General features: G+C 40.6%; 1 protein-coding gene across 7 annotated transcripts in view; it reads right to left on the bottom strand.

The window, feature by feature from the left end:
* Positions 1-1018: 1018 nt before the first annotated feature.
* Positions 1019-21108, bottom strand: part of LOC137434374 (cystinosin) — a 47652-nt gene continuing 27562 nt past the window's right edge. For 4 of the 7 annotated variants that reach the window (XM_078785412.1, XM_068127301.2, XM_078785411.1 and 1 more), the window contains 6 exons: positions 16570-16669; positions 15688-15807; positions 12564-12734; positions 7453-7570; positions 4746-4965; positions 1019-4544 (listed from right to left, as the gene is read on the bottom strand). In XM_078785412.1, the coding sequence (XP_078641538.1) occupies positions 4778-4965; positions 7453-7570; positions 12564-12734; positions 15688-15807; positions 16570-16669 (697 nt within the window). In that variant the 3' untranslated portion in view covers positions 1019-4544; positions 4746-4777. Of the gene's footprint in view, positions 4966-7452; positions 7571-12563; positions 12735-15687; positions 15808-16569; positions 16670-21108 lie in introns of all 7 variants that reach the window. The other 3 variants (XM_068127300.2, XM_068127298.2, XM_068127299.2) reach the window with 1 other exon arrangement.

Below are 21108 nucleotides of genomic sequence, written 5' to 3'. Positions count from 1 at the left end.
AGGGCTACCACAGCATTTTGCAGCGCCATGCAATACCCTCTGGTATACGTCTTGTTGGTCAGGGGTTCATCCTACAGCAAGATAATGACCCTAAACACACCTCCAGGCTATGTCAAAACTACCTTTGAGGAAAAGAACAAGATGGTAGGCTTCAAATCATGAAATGGCCAGCACAGTCTCCAGACTTAAACCCCATCGAGCTGGTTTGGGATGAACTGGACAGAAGGGTGAAAGCAAAGCAACCTGCAAGTGCAACACATTTGTGGGAACTTCTGCAACAGTGTTGGGAAGAACTTCCCAAACAATATTTGATTTCCATTGTAGAAAGAATGCCACGAGTGTGTTTGGCGGTTATATCTGCAAAAGGTGGCTACTTTGCCGAGTCAAAAGTTTTAATTAAATTTTGTTAAACAAAATGATTCTATGATTTCTTTTTATCTCCAATTGTTTATTTGTTCTATGCTTAATTTCAGAGTACATTGAGACATTAAACTGCATAAATTTCAACAAAAACTGGAAAAATTGAGGCGTTCTAAAACTTTTGACCGGTAGTGTATATATATATATATATATATATATATATATATATATATATATACTTCCGTTGAACTTGGGGACGACTAAGAAGAAGACCTTTGTTGGTCGAAAGCTTGTCGAAAATTAAAGATCGACGTCCTGAAGCTACGTCCACGTCTGATTTAATCTCCCGATTATTTATTTAATGCAAATGAGACGTCCTGCTGTACTGTGGTTTCTACTATTTCTCAGTTTTATATATATATATATATATATATATTTATATATATATATATTCGATCTCATTAATAAGTTTTATAAACCAAGAGTTGATAAAGGTATACTAACCATAAAGCTACTTTGCTTCCCATGGTGGTTTGCACACCTCTGTCAACCTTCGATTGATAAAACCTATTCAAATTGCCCCCCGACACAGACCAACACACACCTTGGCAAAGTCAGGTATTGCTCCATTTCTCAATTACACTCGGTAGAGGAGGTGTTCAAAATAAGACAGGTTTTTATTGAATGCAATAATTCCAGAGAACAACAAAGTAGAGCATTGGTGATGAATATGCTAAAATTAATAAATACAAAATTGTTGCTATTTGGAGATTATTTATGCAGAAAAAGTAAATCTTTCCCTATCAAAACCTTTAAAGATGCATTTGTTGATGCAGATTTACAGAATGTTGTTCATGTTTGCCTCTGAATGATCTTAAACGGATTAGGATGATGTCATCCAGGGCTTTTCTGGCCAACAGTTCAATAATCTTCATCATCAATGTTGAATATCTTTTCACTCTTGTAAACGGAATCACTTTATTTACATTTTAGTTTCACGTTCACAGTACCTTGTAATTTTCTTTATTCTATTGTACAGGGTGACCACAAAAGAATGGTACCAACCTTACTTCTAATGACTCCATACCAACAATATCCTCTTACTTCCTGCAGATGTGCAAAGTGGGGTTTGTGTGTCGGGAGAAGATATAGATGTGGTCATGTGGAACTTTCCATCATGTGAAGCAAGCGTGTGCCAAACAACATGTCATTTGAAATAAATAATAAATACGGTTTATTAAATTGTATGGTTACCGTGGTTTTGTGGTCACCCATTACTTCACATTCACTGTTCTTTTAACCTTAACATTAGTTGAGGACACCACGTGATCTGACATCCATGATCGTTCAGGAAATAGCCAAATTCACTAACTCACCCTCAAAGATTTCATGTACCACGATGTAGTGCTTCAGGACAACACCAACAAAATGGTAGTTTCCGTTTGTTTCAGCCTTCTGTTGTTGGGTAGTTGGATTTACATAAGCCAGAAGTCCCAACGCTACAATGTATAACATTTTTGTTACGCCACACACAAAATAATGGAACCGGATGACAAGTGATCGTTATGTAGAACATTAAACTCCCGGATATAAAACTAACATAAAAGTGTACGCTTTATTAATACATCAAGTGAAAGTTGTAAAATTGTACATTCATTATCTGTGTGAAAAGTAGATTCTGGCAAAAGTCGTGTCTAGTTGGAAGGTCGTGGGTCATAGTGATTCAAGAACAAAATGACTTCAGCTTGTTCAATAATTCAATGCAAATTTCTGTTATGACGAAATCAAAGTGGACAAGGTGGTATAAATCTGGATTTCATAGCCGATAAGGTGCTTCTTTGGGAATAACGTAGTCGTGACAAAATTCCAAATAGGAAGCACAAACGTTTCGTGGCAAACGTACAAATTAAATATACACATGGGGGGGAGAAACGTTAAGCACTGGCTGCGTTTTTCGGGATGTAAACGATTGGCAAGAAAATTATTCAGAACCCGTAATTTAACAAAAAATAAAACTATGTACTGCCAGACTTCAACCTTCGTGGGGGATACGTTTCTGAAAAATGCCGTGAATGTCGAATCCGCGAATGCCGGGGCAATGTTCCAATGGGAAATGGGGGGATTGGTTCCTGGCGGTTCGTGATTAATAAGGGAAAATTTAACAATCTTACGAACACGAATGCACGTCATTAGTTTAATTAAAATTGCTTCCAGATAAAAATTCCGTAAACCTTTCCAAAAGGTTAGCTCACTCTGCCGAGAGTGTCGTGTTACTTTATTGAAAACGAACAAGTTGTTTTGCTTAGATTTTGCGAGATTCCCAAAGCGCGTCTTTTTCCCGGAAATAGTTGGTCTTTGAAGGATGATTCGGTATTCTGTATTATCTTACGAAGATGTATGTTGAGTTTAAGTTGCATAATCTCAAACGTCCTGGCATCACAGTCCTTGTGTTAGAATTTCATTTCATCTTGGATCCATGAAAGTTCATTTTTACTTACGCACCATGAACCAGCCTCACTGATCGGTGCAAAATATCCATGGTGTATATATTATCTGAAATTCTAACACAATATCTGTGATGCCGAGACATTTTAAATTACGGTATGCAATTTAAACTCGACGTCCATCTTTGTAAAATAATGTAGAATACCATATCTTCCTTCAAGTTTAAACTCAGAGCCATTCAAATGGCGGCTATTTCCAGATCAAGACGTGCTTTGGGGATCACGCTTTAATCGTGCAGAATGTAATGTAATGCTATGTTCCTGGTCCATGTTTGTTGTCTGGTTCTGTGTTTTGCGAATCACCATATGCCCTTCCCACTCTGATGGGAACGATCGTGATCTCACGAGAGCACGCTTAGTGGCCTTGACCTTACCAATAAAGCAGTATATTACATGGGCTAAAGGTATTTTAAACAGCATCAGGGTATTTTAAACAATTTTCAATGATTGCTAGGAGACAGGGCAGCAGGTAGAATCGTACTAAAGGAATCATGAGACTTAAAACTAAACAACAGATATATAATGAAATAATCACTTGCGGTTCCCAATCAAAAAAATTTTTTGCGCCCGTGAAAAATTGTGAATGCGCAGTGTCCGCGAATGTTGGTACCGCCAATGTCGAGGTCCGACAGTATTGGTAAAGTATGAATTTTGGACAAATCACTTGCAACAAATTCAGAGAGATTTTGATATATGTATATGTTGGCTAATCTTCCTTCAGGATGTGAGATTCCACTGTTGACTAGCTCGACCCCATGCCAAGTGGGCTGCTTTGTATTCTGGGGTGAGGGGAGAGTGTCCTGGATTTGTAACCTGGAGTATGAAGCTGGTTCCGGCCAGTTCTCGTGGATAACATCAGAGGGCGATTCCATTCACGCCACCACACTGTGGTTGCGGCAAAATAATCCACCTGACAAGCCTGGTCAGATGTGCGCATTGGTTTGTGGAACAATCTAAGTTTGATGGAAGCCAAGTTGACTATGTCCAGTTTCACTGTAGGACATCCCAGAATTGTTTATCCCAATAATTTTTCATCTTTGGGCTTTACCAGGTCTTCCATGGACCATAGTTACACAGTCCACCAATGGAAGTACACAACAATATTGTCACCTTCTTTAAATGTTGCCAAGGTGAAAGTGTTTTGTTCAAGTTTTTACTCCAATAGGACTATGTACTGGGAGTGCAAAATTTCCTTGGTCAAAGGGTGAATGGAAAACAGCACCTGTGCAGGTTCTTTATAAATGTTTGAAAGAAAATTTGTATTTGACTTTCTTTTTTTTTTTAATGCAAGACCAAGGATCGTAGCACTGAATGGATCAGGACCCATCAGAACAAATGCAACAGGAGAGAGAAAGGGGCAACACCAACAGTCGCATGGGGTGGACAAGATGGACACGGAAGCAAACTCCCAAGAAGGAAAAACTGAAAATTTGGAACGAGGCGGAATTTGTTAAATTTGCAGGTGGAAAAGATCATGGTTTTGGATGGGGGATGATCTGAGATGGTGGTGAACAGGTGTGTTGAAAACTTGGATGGAGGAATGGGATTGAAGAGTGTGAAAATTGGTTCACCAGGTGGGAAGAACATAAGAACAAACGAGTGGAGTTGAGCAGTGATCCAAAATTTTGGGATTTTCACCAGAAAGGGGTTGATGGTGAACCATGTGAAACCTGCAGAAACCTGGGGGTGACAAAGCACAGGAAGAGCAGAAGGTGCAAGACCAGAAAGGAGGCCTCGAAGGCCTTGGTTTCCACAGCATCAAGGTGTGGCAACCCAGGCCTTCAATATTATTATTTTCCACAAATGGCACTAATTTGTAGCCATGCTTAATTTTGTTTCCATGTGTACAGGTATAATTGCTGCGATGAGAAAGCAATCTACCTCCTACATCATTGGCAGGTCAGGAAAAAGAATTAGGAAGTGGGGTTAGATTTGTGTTTTGAATCGCTGTCGGTGAACTGCTCCACCATGCTAACGGCAGTGTACTTCATCACATCACGGTACAGCCAGTAGTGCTGTACGATGAACACCATGTCGAACACCAGTGAGATGATACCCAGGCCAAACTTTGTGAAGTTTCCAAACAAGATCATCCAAGAACCTGGAAAAAAGAATGCACAATACTTGTTTGTGCTTGTTAATGCTTAGTCAGACAATATCCTACTTCACCATCAGCTTTGACATTGTCTGCCAGGTTCTACACACTTTCCTCAATTTATTCACCAGCTTTTTCATTATTTTCTACACACATTTGTGACGAGGTAGAAGCCTTGGCCTAACCTTAACCTTTAACTTGGTAAACTAGAACGACACTCGGTAGAGCACATACCTCCGTCAGGATGAACAGTTTATGTTTTGTATCCCACTGATAGGCCAGATATGGATTCGGACCTGAACCAAAATCTAATCACCTTTTTCTTGTCACCAAACCAACTCGTCCACCAAGTTTATTCATAACTCGTCCATAACTTTTTTTTAAATATCACGTTATATATCGCTTTTCGCCCGATCTCCCAATGGTGAAGAATCACTTGAAAATTAAATAATTCTCGTATCCATATTCAGATCTTCACCAAATCCAATTCAATCGTTCTTGTCACACACACAACCTGTCCACGAAGTTCCGTCCGAATCCGTCCATAACTTTTTGAGATATCCTGCTATTTGTCGGTTTTGGCCCGATCACTCAATGGTGAAGAATCACTTTTCAAAAAACGATAGTGGCCGGATCCGAATTCGGATCTTCACCAAAATCTAATCATTTCGTCCTTGTCACATAGTCATGTGAAAAAGTAAGTACACCCCATGTAAAGTTTTGACTTTTTCAACATATTTCAACAAACAGCTATTTGATCTTCATTTCAACAATATTGATAGATAAAGGTGATATAATATAACAAATATGAATCATTTACATTTTGCAGTCCATTGTATAATTTAAATGAACATAAATGCAAATTTCGCATGTGCACAAAAGTAAGTACACCCTTGGCTCTAATCGGTGGTATTGCCCTCTTTGGCAGAAACAACCTCAAGTCGGTGTTTCTTATAACTGTCTACCAGTCTCTGACATCGACTGGGAGAAATTTTTGCCCACTCCTCCATGCAGAATTCTTTCAGCTGTGCGATGGATGTTTGAGGGGTTTCTTGCATGCACAGCTCGTTTCAAATCCCCCCACAACATCTCGATGGGATTTAGATCCGGGCTTTGACTTGGCCATTCCAGAACCCTCCATTTCTTTCTTTTCAGCCATTCCTTGGTGGATTTACTGGTATGTTTAGGGTTATTGTCATGTTGCAAAGTCCACCTTCGGTTGAGCTTCAACTTTCCGACAGATGGCCTCACATTATCCTCAAGCACCCTCTGGTACAATGAAGAATTCATAGTGGATTCTATGATGGTGAGCTGCCCAGGCCCTGATGCAGCAAAGCTGCCCCAAACCATAATATTTCCACCACCATGCTTTACAGTTGGTATCAGGTTCTTCTGGTCAAATGCTGTCTTTGGTTTTCGCCAAACATGTCTTCTGGTACTGTGGCCAAATAGCCCTACCTTTGACTCATCTGTCCAGAGCACGTTGTTCCAGAAGTGCTGGTCTTTGCCTAGGTGTTCATTGGCAAACTTTAGTCTTGCCCTGATGTTCTTTCTGGACAGCAAAGGTTTCCTCCTGGCACACCTCCCATGTAGATCAAATTTGAGCAGCCTCTTTCTAATGGTAGACCTGTGCATTTTGACATCAACAGTGGCAAGAGCTACCTGTAGGTCCCGTGATGACATTCTGGGGTTCTTCGAGACTTCTTTCAGCATCTTGCGGTCTGCTCTCAGGCTGAACGAACTTGCTGGGGTGGCCTGGCCTGAACAAGTTGGCAGTTGTTTGGAATCTTCTCCACTTGTAGATGATCGTCCGGACAGTCGAATGATCGATTTCAAATTGTTTGGAGATATTTTTAAATCCCTTCCCAGACTCGTAGGCATCTATAACCTTTCTGAAGACCTCAGAGAGCTCTTTTGATCTAGGCATGGTGACGCCGCACACTTCAACAACAAAGAGCAAACCAAACGAAATGTCTGAGGTTTAAATATGACAGGTTCCTCCAAGATCCTCTCTGACGATGTTTTAATCATTTGCACCTGAGCTGGTGCACCTGATTCTAATTTTAGGTATTTGAAGTAGTGATAAATGTTGGGGTGTACTTACTTTTTCCACATGCGAAATTTGCATTTATGTTTATTTAAATTATACAATGGACTACAAAATGTAAATGTTTCATGATATTTGTTATATTATATCACCTTTATCTATCAATATTGTTGAAATGAAGATGAAATAGCTGTATGTTGAAATATGTTGAAAAAGTCAAAACTTTACATGGTGTGTACTTACTTTTTCACCTGACTGTACAATACATCTCTGCCAAATTTCGTCGGAATCCGTCCACAACTTTTTGAGAGCCTCCTTACTCTCGATATAATCAGGAATGGACAACTTCAACTTAACTTGGTTGCACTTACTCAGCATCCTAGCATGTGTGAAGGAAATGCAAGATGTTGAAAACAAGCAAAGACATGACCCTGGTTGAGTCTCACCACTGTTGTAAGCCTGTAGCAGCATTTGCATCAAGCTGAACACTCCACCCGTAAAATCCAGCAAGACGTTTCCGATGGACCACCCTGCTGTGCTTTTCCGCATGTAGTTCAAGTGTGCCTGCCCACAGTGCACAGTCGTGTGTTAACTCGCAATGCATCTGTAAGCATCTGAAGCTCGTGTCAGAAAATACCTCATTTTGTGCACCTCTTGTGCATATAAACGACAAACAAAGATTATCCGGTCGGTGCAACCCTCCAGGAATCCCAATTGTAAATTGAGTTATTGATAAATTTCTGAATATCAGCTCCCCTTCTTCTCCTTACAAATAAAAACTTCAATTTACTATACACCTCTGAAAATTTGACGAAGATCAGTTCAGCCATCTCTGAGAAAAAAGGCGACAGACAGGCAAACGTCTCTTGTAATATGGATTGAACTTGTTCCTATGACTGAACATATGAGATTTTAAGTAGTAATTGTTATTTCTTCTACATTTTGTCAAAGTTAAATGAAGTTCAATTTATTTTTTATATTTTCAAGTCATCATTTAAGTTTCATACAGAGCGAGTACGCGTTTTTAGCTTATCTGAAATTTGAATTCCAGATAAGGTATTGTCGTCGTGCATTGTCCGTCCGTCCGTCGCCTATTTCGACTTTTCCGGCTAAACCGGTGGGCCGATCCGGCTGAAATTTGGCAGCAAGGTTCCACGCCTGACTGGTAATGGGGATTGCAAAGCTCGTTCCGGTCACATGATCTTAAATAGGTTAAATGGCGGACATCATAAATTCAACCAAAAAAATCTTCTTCTCCAGACCCACCAGGCAGAATGCTACCAAATTTGGGTTTCAACATTAGGTTAGGGCCCAGATAAGATACAGATCCAGTGGTCCTATTTTTATTTTGGTAGAGTATATTCATATGGTGAATTTAAGGTGTAAAGCATTTTAAAATGTATCTTCAGTCTCAATGAGCCTGGTGTTGTCTTTGCAGTTAAGGTGGCTGGTTTAAGATCTTAGGGTCGAGGGTTCGAGCCCCTGCTGTGCCGTTGAATTAACACAATGTGGGTTGACTCAGCCTGTCATCTTTCTGAGGTCAGGAAAACGAGTTCCAGCTGACTGGTAATGTGGGGCACTGCATCGGCAGCATAGACACACTTCCAGAAAATGATGTAGCTAGCAGCCCCAGGCTCTATACCAAACAACAACACAAGTCTCATTCAATGTTATACCCTCGCCAGAGGAGAGGAGAGGGTGTTGCATTTTGTCTGTCTGTCCGCTCAGAATGCATGTCTATTAATTACATACCACTGGTATGCAAGTATGTATTAATTATGTACCATTGGTATACGAGTACGTCTAATTTATTCCTCTTGGAATGTGTGTATGTCTATTAATTGGGTACTATTGGAATGTGAGTATGTCCATTAATTACGTACTATTGGAATGTTTGTCTATTAATCAGGTACTATTGGAACGTGAGTATGTCCATTAATTATGTACTATTGGAACGTGAGTATGTCTATTTATTAGGTACTATTGGAACGTGGGTGTCTATTAATTAGGTACTATTGGAATGTGAGTATGTCCATTAATTACGTACTATTGGAACGTGAGTATGTATTTATTAGGTACTATTGGAACGTTGGTGTCTATTAATTAGGTACTATTGGAACGTGAGTATGTCTATTAATTACGTACTATTGGAACGTGCGTATGTCTATTAATGATGTACTATTGGAACGTGAGTATGTCTATTAATGACGTACTATTGGAACGTGAGTATGTCTATTAATTAGGTATTATTGGAACGTGGGTGTCTATTAATTAGGTACTATTGGAACGTGCGTATGTCTATTAATTAGGTACTATTGGAACGTGAGTATCTATTAATTAGGTACTATTGGAACGTGAGTATGTCGATGAATTAGCTATCACTGGTATGCGAGTATGTCTATGTACAATTGGGATGTGATTACGTCTAATGATTATGTACCACTGGTATGCAAGTATGTCTATTAATTACGTACCATTGGTATACGAGTACGTCTAATTATTTACTATTGGAACGTGAGTATGTCTATGAATTAGCTATCACTGGTATGCGAGTCGCTGTCTATTATGCATCATTGGAATGTGATTATGTCTATTGATTAGGTATTAGTAGAACGTGAGTATGTGTATTGATTACGTAATACTATTGGAAACATCCTATTGGATTGTGAGTATGTCTATTGATTACGTACTATTGGAACATGAGTGTGTCTATTGATTATATGTATTATTGGAATGTGTGTATGTCTATTAATGGAATACTGTTTATAGTTTGGCTGGAATTCCTGGAAAGAAAAAAAACAACGAGCTGATACTCTAGGCCACCTACCTTTTTGCTGGTATGAGGAATAGATCTGTATAAAATGAAAGCTAAATGTTCAATGGTTTTTGAAATATTGCGTACACAATAGTACATAGACAGAGGGTCGGACGAAACTCATTTTAATGTCCCCAGTCTCCGACCTTGTCAGAGGGGCGGGGGACAAAAATGAAGAGAAAATGTATTCTGGGACAGTATATTGTTTGCAGCAAAAATAAATTTTCAATTCAAACAAGTGCATCACAAAACAATGCCAAGAAAAAAGGCAAAAGCAGCAGAACCAAAAAATGCCATTCGTGAGGATGCAAGACAGAAGCGGCAGCAGGAATCGACCCAGAAACATGAACGGTTTGATGCACCGCCCGGTAAATTTGTTTAGCGGAAACCTTTTCTCAAAGTAAAATACGAATACCACTGAATATGAACACTTGATGGCAACAACAGCAACTGCAGATAGTGATTTGGGGCTTCAACTTGAACTTAAAGGTATGCTACAGAATAGGCCTTCAATAAATCGCTCCTTTCGGGAGCAGGTGTTTCTAGTCTTATTTTAATACAATATCTCAACTTGGCGTATGGCAGAGTGATGTGACAAATGGTAAAAGGCAATGTACTGACAGAGGGGCAATGTGGCTTCAATTGGACAGAAAAACAAGGTAATGGTGAGACAGGAAAAGGCGAGAGGGAGTAGGGGAGGAAACAGTAACGTGCAAGTAAGAGGGTTGGGTTAGTTAGGGTTAATGGGAATAGAGGATATGACATGTAAGTATGGTGGACAATGTCAGATGGTGATGATCAGAGATCAGGCTGTTTGAAGATGATATATTTGGCAACGGCAGTGGTGATGGATTCCATGGCTTTTGCTGATATTTAAAGTTAAGATTACAAGTCTGTAGCTTAAAGTATCTGTTTTTGCACAGTATTTGTGAATGGGAGTGCTGTTAGTAGCCAGCGAAGCATGCAGGAGGCAGCTGAAAGAGAAGAAGAGGATGAAGAGGACAGATAAAGAAGCAAAAGCAGCAGAGCAGAATTTGAGAAGATGTGCCATCGGCATCAATCGTCGATGAAGAGCCGAAGTTGGAAAACGTCCCCTACCCTCTTTGGGGTAAGATGCGGACAGAGTGGGATGGGTTGGATACATGAGATTTAGAGGCAAACAGAGTTGACATTCTGCCTCGTCTTGGGTGGAGATTGAAGGAGAGGGGGGAAATTTGAGCTAGGTGAGGGGATGGAGAGGGAGCTTACACCAGAGGCAGATTTGACAAAGCACCACCAGGCCTTTGAGGAAGGAGCCTGGTTGGAAAGCCCTAAGCTTATCAAACTGATGCGTTTCTGGATTGCCTAAGGGTGGACAAAGTTTTGCTTCAAGCCTTATGGAGTGACTTAAAGTTGCCGTCAGTCAGGTGAGCTTTACATGATGAGAAAGGGAGAGGTTAGCATGTTGGAGGCCTACTCCCATCCACCCCCCAAACTAATTGTCACTCCTACATAGACAAGACGGATTTATGGAAAAGGCCATGAAAAAGGCTTCTTGGTGCATTTTTGGGTAATAATTAGGGTATGCTGAATTCGATTAACCCGGTTCCCAAGTCGAATTTTGAGAGGTTTTTTTTGAGTTTTGAATAAACTGCTGAAGAACTTGGGTGTTGGTGAACTCAGAGGAGACAATCAAATCTGCAGAAGCGTTCGTCTGCAGAATATATAATGTGCACAGAAAAGCCTCTGTTGATTCAGCACGACAGATGTTGTTCTCCAAGACTGGTAAACCAGAAGCAATGTCACCGACAAGTGATGCTCTTCATTTCCATTTGATGCGAGTACACCATCAAGCCATGGTGTGGATAAATGCTCATTGTGCCATACCTAACCTTCCTGCACCTGTGGAAATGGGATGGAAACGTGGTGATTCAGGACTAGAACCTATTCTGATGTCACTGAGTCCAATCCCAGAAAGTTGCTCCGAGATGATTTGTTGTGCAAGCCAGAAACAATGCAAGACTTGACGCTGCAAATGTCGCTATTCAGAGTTGAGGTGCACATCAATGTGTGCCTGTCAGCACAGAGTGATGATCAGACCCCTTGTATGAATTTGATGTAGTTTGGCAAAACAACATGTGTGACATTCCTGAATGTTTGTGCTTCATGGCCATGTGTACTTAATTTTAGAATAAATGGTTGTATGAAACATTGTTAAAACCATTTCCCATTTTACAATATGTCGCCAACCAGAATATAGACTAGACGGATTCATGAAAAAAGGCCGTGTATAAGCTTCTCGGTGCATTTTGGGGTAAAAGTTGTAAAGTTAAAGTAAAAGAGCTGCATGTATATACATGATATATAAATGCTTGTTCAAAGAAATTGTCCAAAAATGGCAATTTGGCGGCCATTTTGTTTATGCTAATTAGAAGGTCAAAAACTCAAATTCGGCTTTGGATCCGGGTTAATCGAATTCAGCATACCCTAGTTATGTTAGAGTGAGGTTCCCAACTTTTACCCAAAAATGCACCCAACATTCACATTTCTCAGAAATCCGTCTAGTCTAACGCGGTGTTAAATAAATTATTTCTACATGACAATGGACAAATTAATCAGAATACATTTGTAAGCCCAGCCTGCTAACTCATTCCCACACCAAATGAATAGAAAACAGAAGACAGTTTTGGATTTTCCAAGTGACATTGTCACCCAAAAATATTGGATTCAAATCAGTTATAAAGAGCTCACCTAACCTCTCACCTGTGGAATGTATTTCACCAGAGTGACTCCCAGCTTTATGAGGGAGAAGCTGGTAAGGTAATCAAACCAGGAAATCTTCTGGTCGATAGTTAAAAAGAGAGCAATCAAGGCGCAAAGCAAGGTCACTGCCATGCTGGTGCGAGTTTTCAATGACACACGTTGCATTCCACGCTGAAGAACAAAAGCAATAGTTATGCAGACCTTTGTGCAGTCAGTACCAGTACTGTGGTCCTGGTGTCTAGACATACCATATTGCACAAGTTACTGCAATTCTGAGAATAGGCTAAAAAGGTCTCAAACTTGTTTGTTACAAGTACATCTCCAATTAAATTCTGTCACTATATTTATATAGTCATGGCCAAAAATATTGGCACCCTTGCACTGTTTTCAAATAACTCACAATCTTCTCCAAAAAATAAGTTGAAATTGACAAAAGTATTTTGTCTCCACAATTCTTTATTTCACTGTTAATATTACAGAACCTTTGTTTTTAATTCAGAACTTAATATATCCTTTTAAATCAGAAAATGAAAAGAAATGGCATTGACAAAATTATTGACACCCTTGACTTAATATTTGGTAGCACAGCCTTTGGACAAAATAACTGCAGTCAAGCACTTCCTGCAGCTATGAATGAGCTTCCTCCACCTCTCTACTGGCAGTTTGTTCCACTCTTCTTGTGCAAACTGCTCCAGTTCTCCCAGATTTGAAGGGTGCCTTCTCCCAACTGATGTTTTCAGATCTCCCCACAGGTGTTCAATGGGATTTAGATCTGGACTCATTTCTGGCCTTCAGAACAGTCCAGCGTTTTGTCTTGAACCATTTCTGGGTGCTTTTTGAAGTGTGTTTGGGGTCATTGTCCTCCTGCAAGACCCATGACCTTCAACGGAGACCCAGCTTTCTGACACTGGGTTGAACATTGCGCTCCAAAATGCCTTGGTAATCTCCTGATTTCATGATTCCATGCACACATTCAAGGTACCCAGTGCCAGAGGCAGCACAGCAACCCCAAAACATCACTGAACATCCTCCATGTTTGACTGTAGGGAAGGTGTTCTTTTCTTTGAAGGCTTCATTTTGTTTTCTGTAAACATAGAGATGATGTACTTTACCAAAAAACTCAAATTCGGTCTCATCTGTCCACAGGACATTCTCCCAGAAGGATTTTGGCTTGTTCAGGTGTGTATTGGCAAATTCCATTCGGGCTTTCTTTGCAGTGGGTTCCTCCTGGGTCTTCTACCATAGAACCCCCTTTCATTGAGTTGGTGACAGATGGTGCGAGTTGAAACTGTCGTAACTTGTGTCTGGAGGTCAGCTTGAATCTGTTTGGCAGTTGATCGAGGTGTTCTCCACCATTTGAACAATCCTTCACTGCAATCTTCAATCAACACTTCTCTTGCGGCCACGTCCAGGGAGGTTGGCTAAAGTGCCATGGGCCTTAAACTTCCTGATAACATTGCGTACGGTGGACACAGGAACATCAAAGTCTCTGCAGATGGACTTGTAGCCTTGAGATTGTCCATGCTTGGCTACAATCTTGTGTCTGACCTCCTCTGACAGTTCTCTGGTTTTCTTTCTTTTCTCCATGCTCGTTGTGGTACACACAGTGACACAAAACAGCAGAATGACTCCTTTTCTCTATTCAAACTGGTTGAATGAGTGATTTTTATATTGCAGGCACCTGCAACTCACCACAGGTGAGTTCAACTCCAAAGTAAAGCAGAATCACCTGCTTGAAATCTAATTATTTCTAACAACTTCTAAAAGTTGCCAATAATATTGTTGGGGCCATTTTAGGATTTCTGTGTGGAATAAGCTAAGATTTAGTACTTTTTTCAGCTCTTTTTGTTTTGTTCCACTGCATACCAAAGAAATACATACGTGGATACCAAAATATTTTTTCTTTTCAACAATGTTCTGGAAGAAATGATGCATTATTTGAAAAAAGTTCAAGGGTGCCGATATTTTTGGCCACGACTGTATGTATGTATGTATGTGTATATATATGTATATATATATATATATATATATATATATATATATATATATATATATATATATATATATATATATATATATATATATATATATATATATATATATATATATATATTTACATGTATATATATATATATATATATTTACATGTATATATATATATATATATATTTACATGTATATATATATATATATATATATATTTACATGTATATATATATATATGTATATATATATATATATATATATATTTACATGTATATATATATATATATATATATATATATATATATATATATATATATATATATATATAAAAGCTCATACCTCCAAGCATGGTAAAGCAGTAAAGCATAGTTTTTGTCCCATGACAGTCGAAACTGCATGAACTGTGAGCAGTAATGTCCGTCTGCCACACGAGAGAAAATGACCTCTACTTTACTTTTACTGCCTCAATAATCAGGAGGTATGTTTGTGGTCAGGCATGATAATAAACCAAAATGGATTATTATGGCCGACCAGAAAAATTATCTGAAATCACCATGCAGCAAAAAGTTTGATTTTTAATGTTGGGTTCCATATAAAATGTACTTTACATGGTTTTTAATCTTCCTTTTCCTTTTCTTCCAAAAACTCACGATGTTTTTGTGAAAAATAAAAAACTTAATTGAGAAATGGTGAATGAGATTTGAAAAAAATAGTCAAACTTCCAAAATCTATTTTCATCCAATTGCCTTGAAAATTAAACAGCAACTGCAGGGGTCGCCCTACATCTGGCAAATAAAATACATTTACTTCTTCATGCAGGTGTATGAATCAAATTGGCACCCCTTTATATTAACTTTTCTGGAGCATTACTTGGTTCCTCCTCAGAACACAAGGGTAGTACAGCATGCACACAAGATTTTTTGAATGTCCCTTCTTTTCTATTGTTCGGCATTTTATACAAGCCATGGAATGTACCTTCTTTTCTCTACTTTGCCACATGGCACATACCCTTGTATAAAGGGGCCTTTTCTATGCCCTTGGCATTTTACCCAAGAATGAAAATGGCAGACTGTTAAAGAGCAATTATTGACCAACATGAACTTTCATCAACCCATGCCCATTCCAGCTACGTACCCACCTCATAGATTATACACTGTGTGATGGAAACCAGTGTACACAGAAAGCCATTCACACTGAACAGCACATCATTCAAGTCCACACCCTTCACTGCATCTGGGAAGCGTCGGTGATATTCCTCCTGTCAGGAACATACATGGGGAAACGCTTCCTTACATGTGCAACATTTTACATCCTCATCTATTCTTAAGGATCATCTCAAGCTTTCCAACTATTTGACAGAAAAAAAAAAAGACGAGTCCTCAATTTATTCAAGTTCCCTTGAATAAGCACCATCACCAACTTTTCCACAATGAGGAAGCAAGCAGTCACACACTGAGGCACACGGTACATGTTGGTGGAGGTTGGTAGGAAGGAGACCATTTTCAAAAAGCAAATCAGATGCGGCAAATGCACGCAAGCATTCAATGACAACAGCCTATGTTCGGCATCACCATCCACTTTCCTGACTTTGTGACTGTTAATGTCGAACTGCGTGAGCACCCAGGAAGTTGGTAAACATGGCAATAGCCATTTGTCCATCATGACAGAGTATAAATGAAACTTGCACATATTGGTTTATATGCTCTGGACTGTACGTAGAGGCTTTGGTAGTCTTATCATTAAAGTTGTGGCTGACCAAAAGGTTTAACAAACATCTAATGTAATATTTGCTCTGAAGCTTTGTGGTCAAAAGCTTCGCACAATGGCAAATGTTGAAATCGGAAAGACCCATGACCATAACAGAGGATCCAGCCAATATGGAGACTACATTTCTCAGGGAAAAAAGGGAAAAGCAGAATAAATAACAAAAACACACCCAGAAAGAAGAGCCACAGTGAACAATGCCTAAAACAAGCAAGAGGGAAGAGCAATAGTAATGAAGACAATGGAATGAACAGACCTGCACTGCAGGGACCCAGTACATGCCAACATTGTACAGGCTGTAGGACAGAAAGCCCATCACATTGAGAGCCAGGAAATCGAAGCTCAAGCCAATGACACTGTGGGCATCAAAACAGGACCCGTGAGTCCCCTATAAACAACACAGTAATGATGATGAAACTCCTTGTTCCAGTGTTACATCCAGTACTGGGTGACCCATGGGTCATATACATTTTTATGTCCTTGAGAGTTGGGGCCAAAGCAGAGGGCAGGTAGGTACTTGAGCTCAGAAGTGTACGCTCATTGGGACAGTTGAGAAAGAGTGCGTTTTTGGCTTGTTTAATGAGAAAACAGCACATTACATGATTGTGTCACCGCCTTACAGTGACACTTGTGCGCACATGCACGTGCACACACACCACAATTACATTTTAACTGTGAATAAGCTTACACATACAATCTGACAACTTCTTACCTCCATACCCCTCAAAGTCTCAACCTCCCCCTTCCAAATCTGTCCCATCTTTACTCCACCCCTCATGGTGTTGGCTTAGCGGTCAGGGTGCTGGCTTGGGATCCTGGGATCCTGGGATCCTGGGTTCGAATCCCTGTCGATCGCTGAATTAACCAGGGGGGTTGACTCAGCCTGTCATCCTTCCGAGGTCGGCAAATTGAGTACCAGTTCACTGGCAATTCCCTGTGTGTCGCAAGAGGCGACTAACAGGGTTGGCGGCAGGAAGGGCATCCGGCCATAAAACATTGCTTCAAAAAGGGGACTAATGTGCCCGAAAAAGGCCAACCACTGCTCTGCGGGGAAAAATGGCCTCTAAAGGTGGTTCTTTCTTCTTTTCTTTACTCCACCCATTCCCTCCTCATCCTCCTCCCATTCATAAAAGCATTCCCACATCAAAACAGTGGAATATTTATTGCTTTCTGCTCCCCTAGCATGCTATCACTGACTTCACAGACACCCATCATGGTCGCCAACTCACAATTTTAAGAGAAAATAGTCAGAAATAATAGCAAGTACATGCATAACCTCCATGGTAAAAGCGCTGCTTGAGAGAATGCCACATAGGTATTTGGGTGATGTATAAGCAGAACGCTGCCTCAATGGCTGAGACCTATCTTCACAAGGCCCGTGATACCTATCAGCTCAAAATCCTTTAAACTGTTGCTTTGGTTGGTTTACACTGGAGGGAAAACTTGTAGGGAGGGCATGGCGATTGTGAATATGGGAACTCCGAAGATGTCTGACTGTGCATCTAGGGGTAAGCACCAACATGGCAGTCATAGTACAGAAATTGTGGGTGGAGTCAGGCAAACTGTCCAACCAATGGGTGGAACTTGCTGCACGGACGGCTCATTTTATAGTACAGATAACTGGTGACTATTTGTACACATGTAAGGGATGCAGCAACAGGTCAAATTGTAACCAAGGGAAGCTCTTCAAAAGTTGCAGGCATAATTGAAAATGAAAGATTAACAAAACCCAACTGTGTCAAATCACTGGAGAGAATGTATGGTGAGAGAGTGAAAGGCCCTCAAATAGGATCCATTAAATGGTGAAGAGAAAAGTACTGGAAAATTTAAACAAGAAAACTTTGATGGAATATAGAGATTTGCTCAAACAAACACTGTACCGAACAAACTTAATTTTTGTGGAGCAGGCCAAAAAGTGATGAAGAATGGAAGGTGAGGAGTGAGAGATGGGAAGGGTTTTTGAACAAGAGAAATAATTGCTTTGCAATACATGTCCCCTTGCGGTCCTAATGAATGTTCTTGTTCCAAGCAGGACCAGGCCACCCTACTTTGGTCATGCTGCTTCTGCTGTCTCAACAATAGATGGAGGTCCTCAACCCCAGACAGGAAATCAAAGCCATCTCCCTTGACATATCTCGTGCCTTTGATATTGTCTGACACTCCGCCCTGCTCAACAAACTCTCCCCCTATGGTATCCATGGAAATCTCCACTCATGGCTCGCGGACCTCCTCTTCTGTCGTAGTCAACGTGTGGCTCTAAATTAAATTCTCTCATCTCCTCTTTCTGTCCAAACTGGAGTTCCGCAAGGCAATGTTCTGGGCCCTTTGGTTTTTCTAATCTTCATCAATGATCAATCCGACTCTCTGGAAAATCCTCTCCATCTCTTTGCTGATGACTCCAATCTCTGCCACTCCATATCTCAACCCTCAGATCAGCAGGCAGCAGCCTCTTCACTCTCTGTAGATCTGGATAAAGTTACAAGCTGGTCGAACACATGGAACAAGACTTTCAATCCTGACAAATAGCACACTTTCACTGTCTCTCCGAAAAGACCGTCTGGAAAACCCTCCCATCTACTTTCTCTTTTGGGTCTCACTATCTGCCATGATCTTTTCTGGGAAAACCACATTTCCAAGCTGACCTCCAAGGCCAGTCATCGACTGGGTATCCTCCATCGTATGAAGTCCTTCCTTGGCACTACTGAGCTCCTCACCACATACAAGGCTTTCATCTGCAGCTTGATGGAGTACTACTCTCCCCTCTGGGCTGGTGCTCCTGCCTCACACCTAGCTCGGGTTATGCTGTAGAAACCGAGGGTTTCAGAATCATTGGTATCTCCCGCCATGAAGCTGATTCTAAGGGCCTTTCACTCTCTCACCGCAAGCAGGTTGGTTGTCTTTGTCTTCTACAGACTCCTCTCCAGCCTTGCCTTGCACCCCCTGCTCTGCTTGTGCTCTGTCCCCCAAATATTCCTGCAGGATATACAAGGTCTGCCAGCAACCCTCTTCTGGTGAAACTGCCAAAGTCAAGACTCGCTGCTCACCTTCACTCCTCTTTTTCCCGCCTCTGGAACAAACTCCCAAACTCTCTTCAATCCCACTCCTCTCTCCAGGTATTCAAAACAGCTGTTCACCACCATCTCCTATCTTCCCCCATCCAAAACCATGATCTTTTCTAACCCTGTTAATCCACCCCAAAACCACCTCCTTCAAGTTCCCTGTAATCTTTCCTGAAATCCCCTGTAGTGTCCATCTTGTTTATTCCGTGTACCTCACCACAGCCCTCTCTCTTCCACAGATCTGCCGATGTCCCAGTTCTCCACTGTTGTTGTGCTTTGGGGTAGGGGGGAAGGGAAGGAGGAAAACATTTCCTGTGCAAAGAGTTCTTTAACCTCAGTGTTGCCCAGGTAAAAAAGGAAATTGCAATACCCTCTGCCATCATCACCAGGTGGCGCTACACAATACACATTTTCATAGATAATTTGTGCTCCCCCCCCCCCCCCCCCCCACCCCCTAGACCTCTGCATGAGGCCGTGGCCATATAGCCTATGTTACCCCCAGCCAAAGTTGTATTTGTACCCCGAGTAAAGTATTTATGTGTTTATAGCTGGAGTACCCGGCATTGCTCAAGCGAAAAAGGTGTGTGTGTGTGTGTGTGTGTGAGAGAGTGAGAGAGTGAGAGAGAGAGAGAGAGAGAGAGAGAGAGAGAGAGAGAGAGAGAGAGAGAGAGAGAGAGAGAGAGAGAGACAGACATACATATACGGTAAAACTGATAGCTGGGAAAGGACTGAAGGAAATAACTTTATTGATGGAAGGGTTTTTGCTCGATCGATTTTCCTTTTGTGCATTTCCATAAATTTCATTTTAATGGGCTTTTTCAGTAAATACATTATTTCAAGAAGAAATTGGAGTTGTTTATGGATAGAAGAAGAAGAAGCATTCCATTTGTGTCTTCAGTTCAGACACATAGTTGCTGCCGAGGCAGATTTTCCTTAGCTAGGGGGCACAGTCCTGGATGGGCCGTGACTCAGATGCAAGATACTCAAATAACTCATTCTTTCTAGTAAGCTGGTACTCGTTTTGCCGAACTCGGAAGGATGACGGGCTGAGTCAACCCACCTGGTGTTATTGAACGGCGTGACAGGCTCAAACTTAGGATGCTGAGATCTTAAGCTATGCATACCTTAACCATTAAGCAAACAGCACACTTCTGTTTTTGGATAGACCAACATTGAAGAAGTTGATTTGTCTTTTGGGTATGTATCGGTCCACTTTAGGCCACACATTTATATTCATTCTAAACTCATTGTCTGCAAACACCTACATGTCTGATTGCATACAATGTGGAATGACAAATACTCTGGGCTAATGCATTCAGTTGCTTCTACAAAATGAGTGTTGAATCTATTTGTCCTCCGGGATTATCACTGCAGGTACAGGGAATGACGGAGTTGGGAACCGCTCATTTCAAGGTCCACTCACTGCTCGTGGAAAACAATTGTCAGCCGATTGGTTACATATTGTAAATGTAAATTAAAATTTAAATGTTAAATAAAACGTTAATGCAAGACATCTGTATCCGGATCTTCTTCAAAATCAAATAAATTCATCCTTGTCACACACACAAACTGTCCACCAAGTTTTGTATCATCCGTTAACAACTTTTTGAGATATCATTTTAGGCGCTATGTCTATCTCAATGGTGAAGAATCACTTTAAAATTCTCGTATCCGGATCTTCTTCTTCAAATCTTCTTAAAAATCGAATAAATTCATCCTCGTCACACACACAAACT

Source organism: Myxine glutinosa, chromosome 10 (assembly GCF_964187855.1).
Source record: "Myxine glutinosa chromosome 10, kmMyxGlut1.1, whole genome shotgun sequence".
Classification (NCBI taxonomy): domain Eukaryota; kingdom Metazoa; phylum Chordata; class Myxini; order Myxiniformes; family Myxinidae; genus Myxine; species Myxine glutinosa.
The sequence above is the reverse complement of the archived record's forward strand: the minus strand, read 5'-3'. Positions and strand labels throughout refer to the sequence as shown.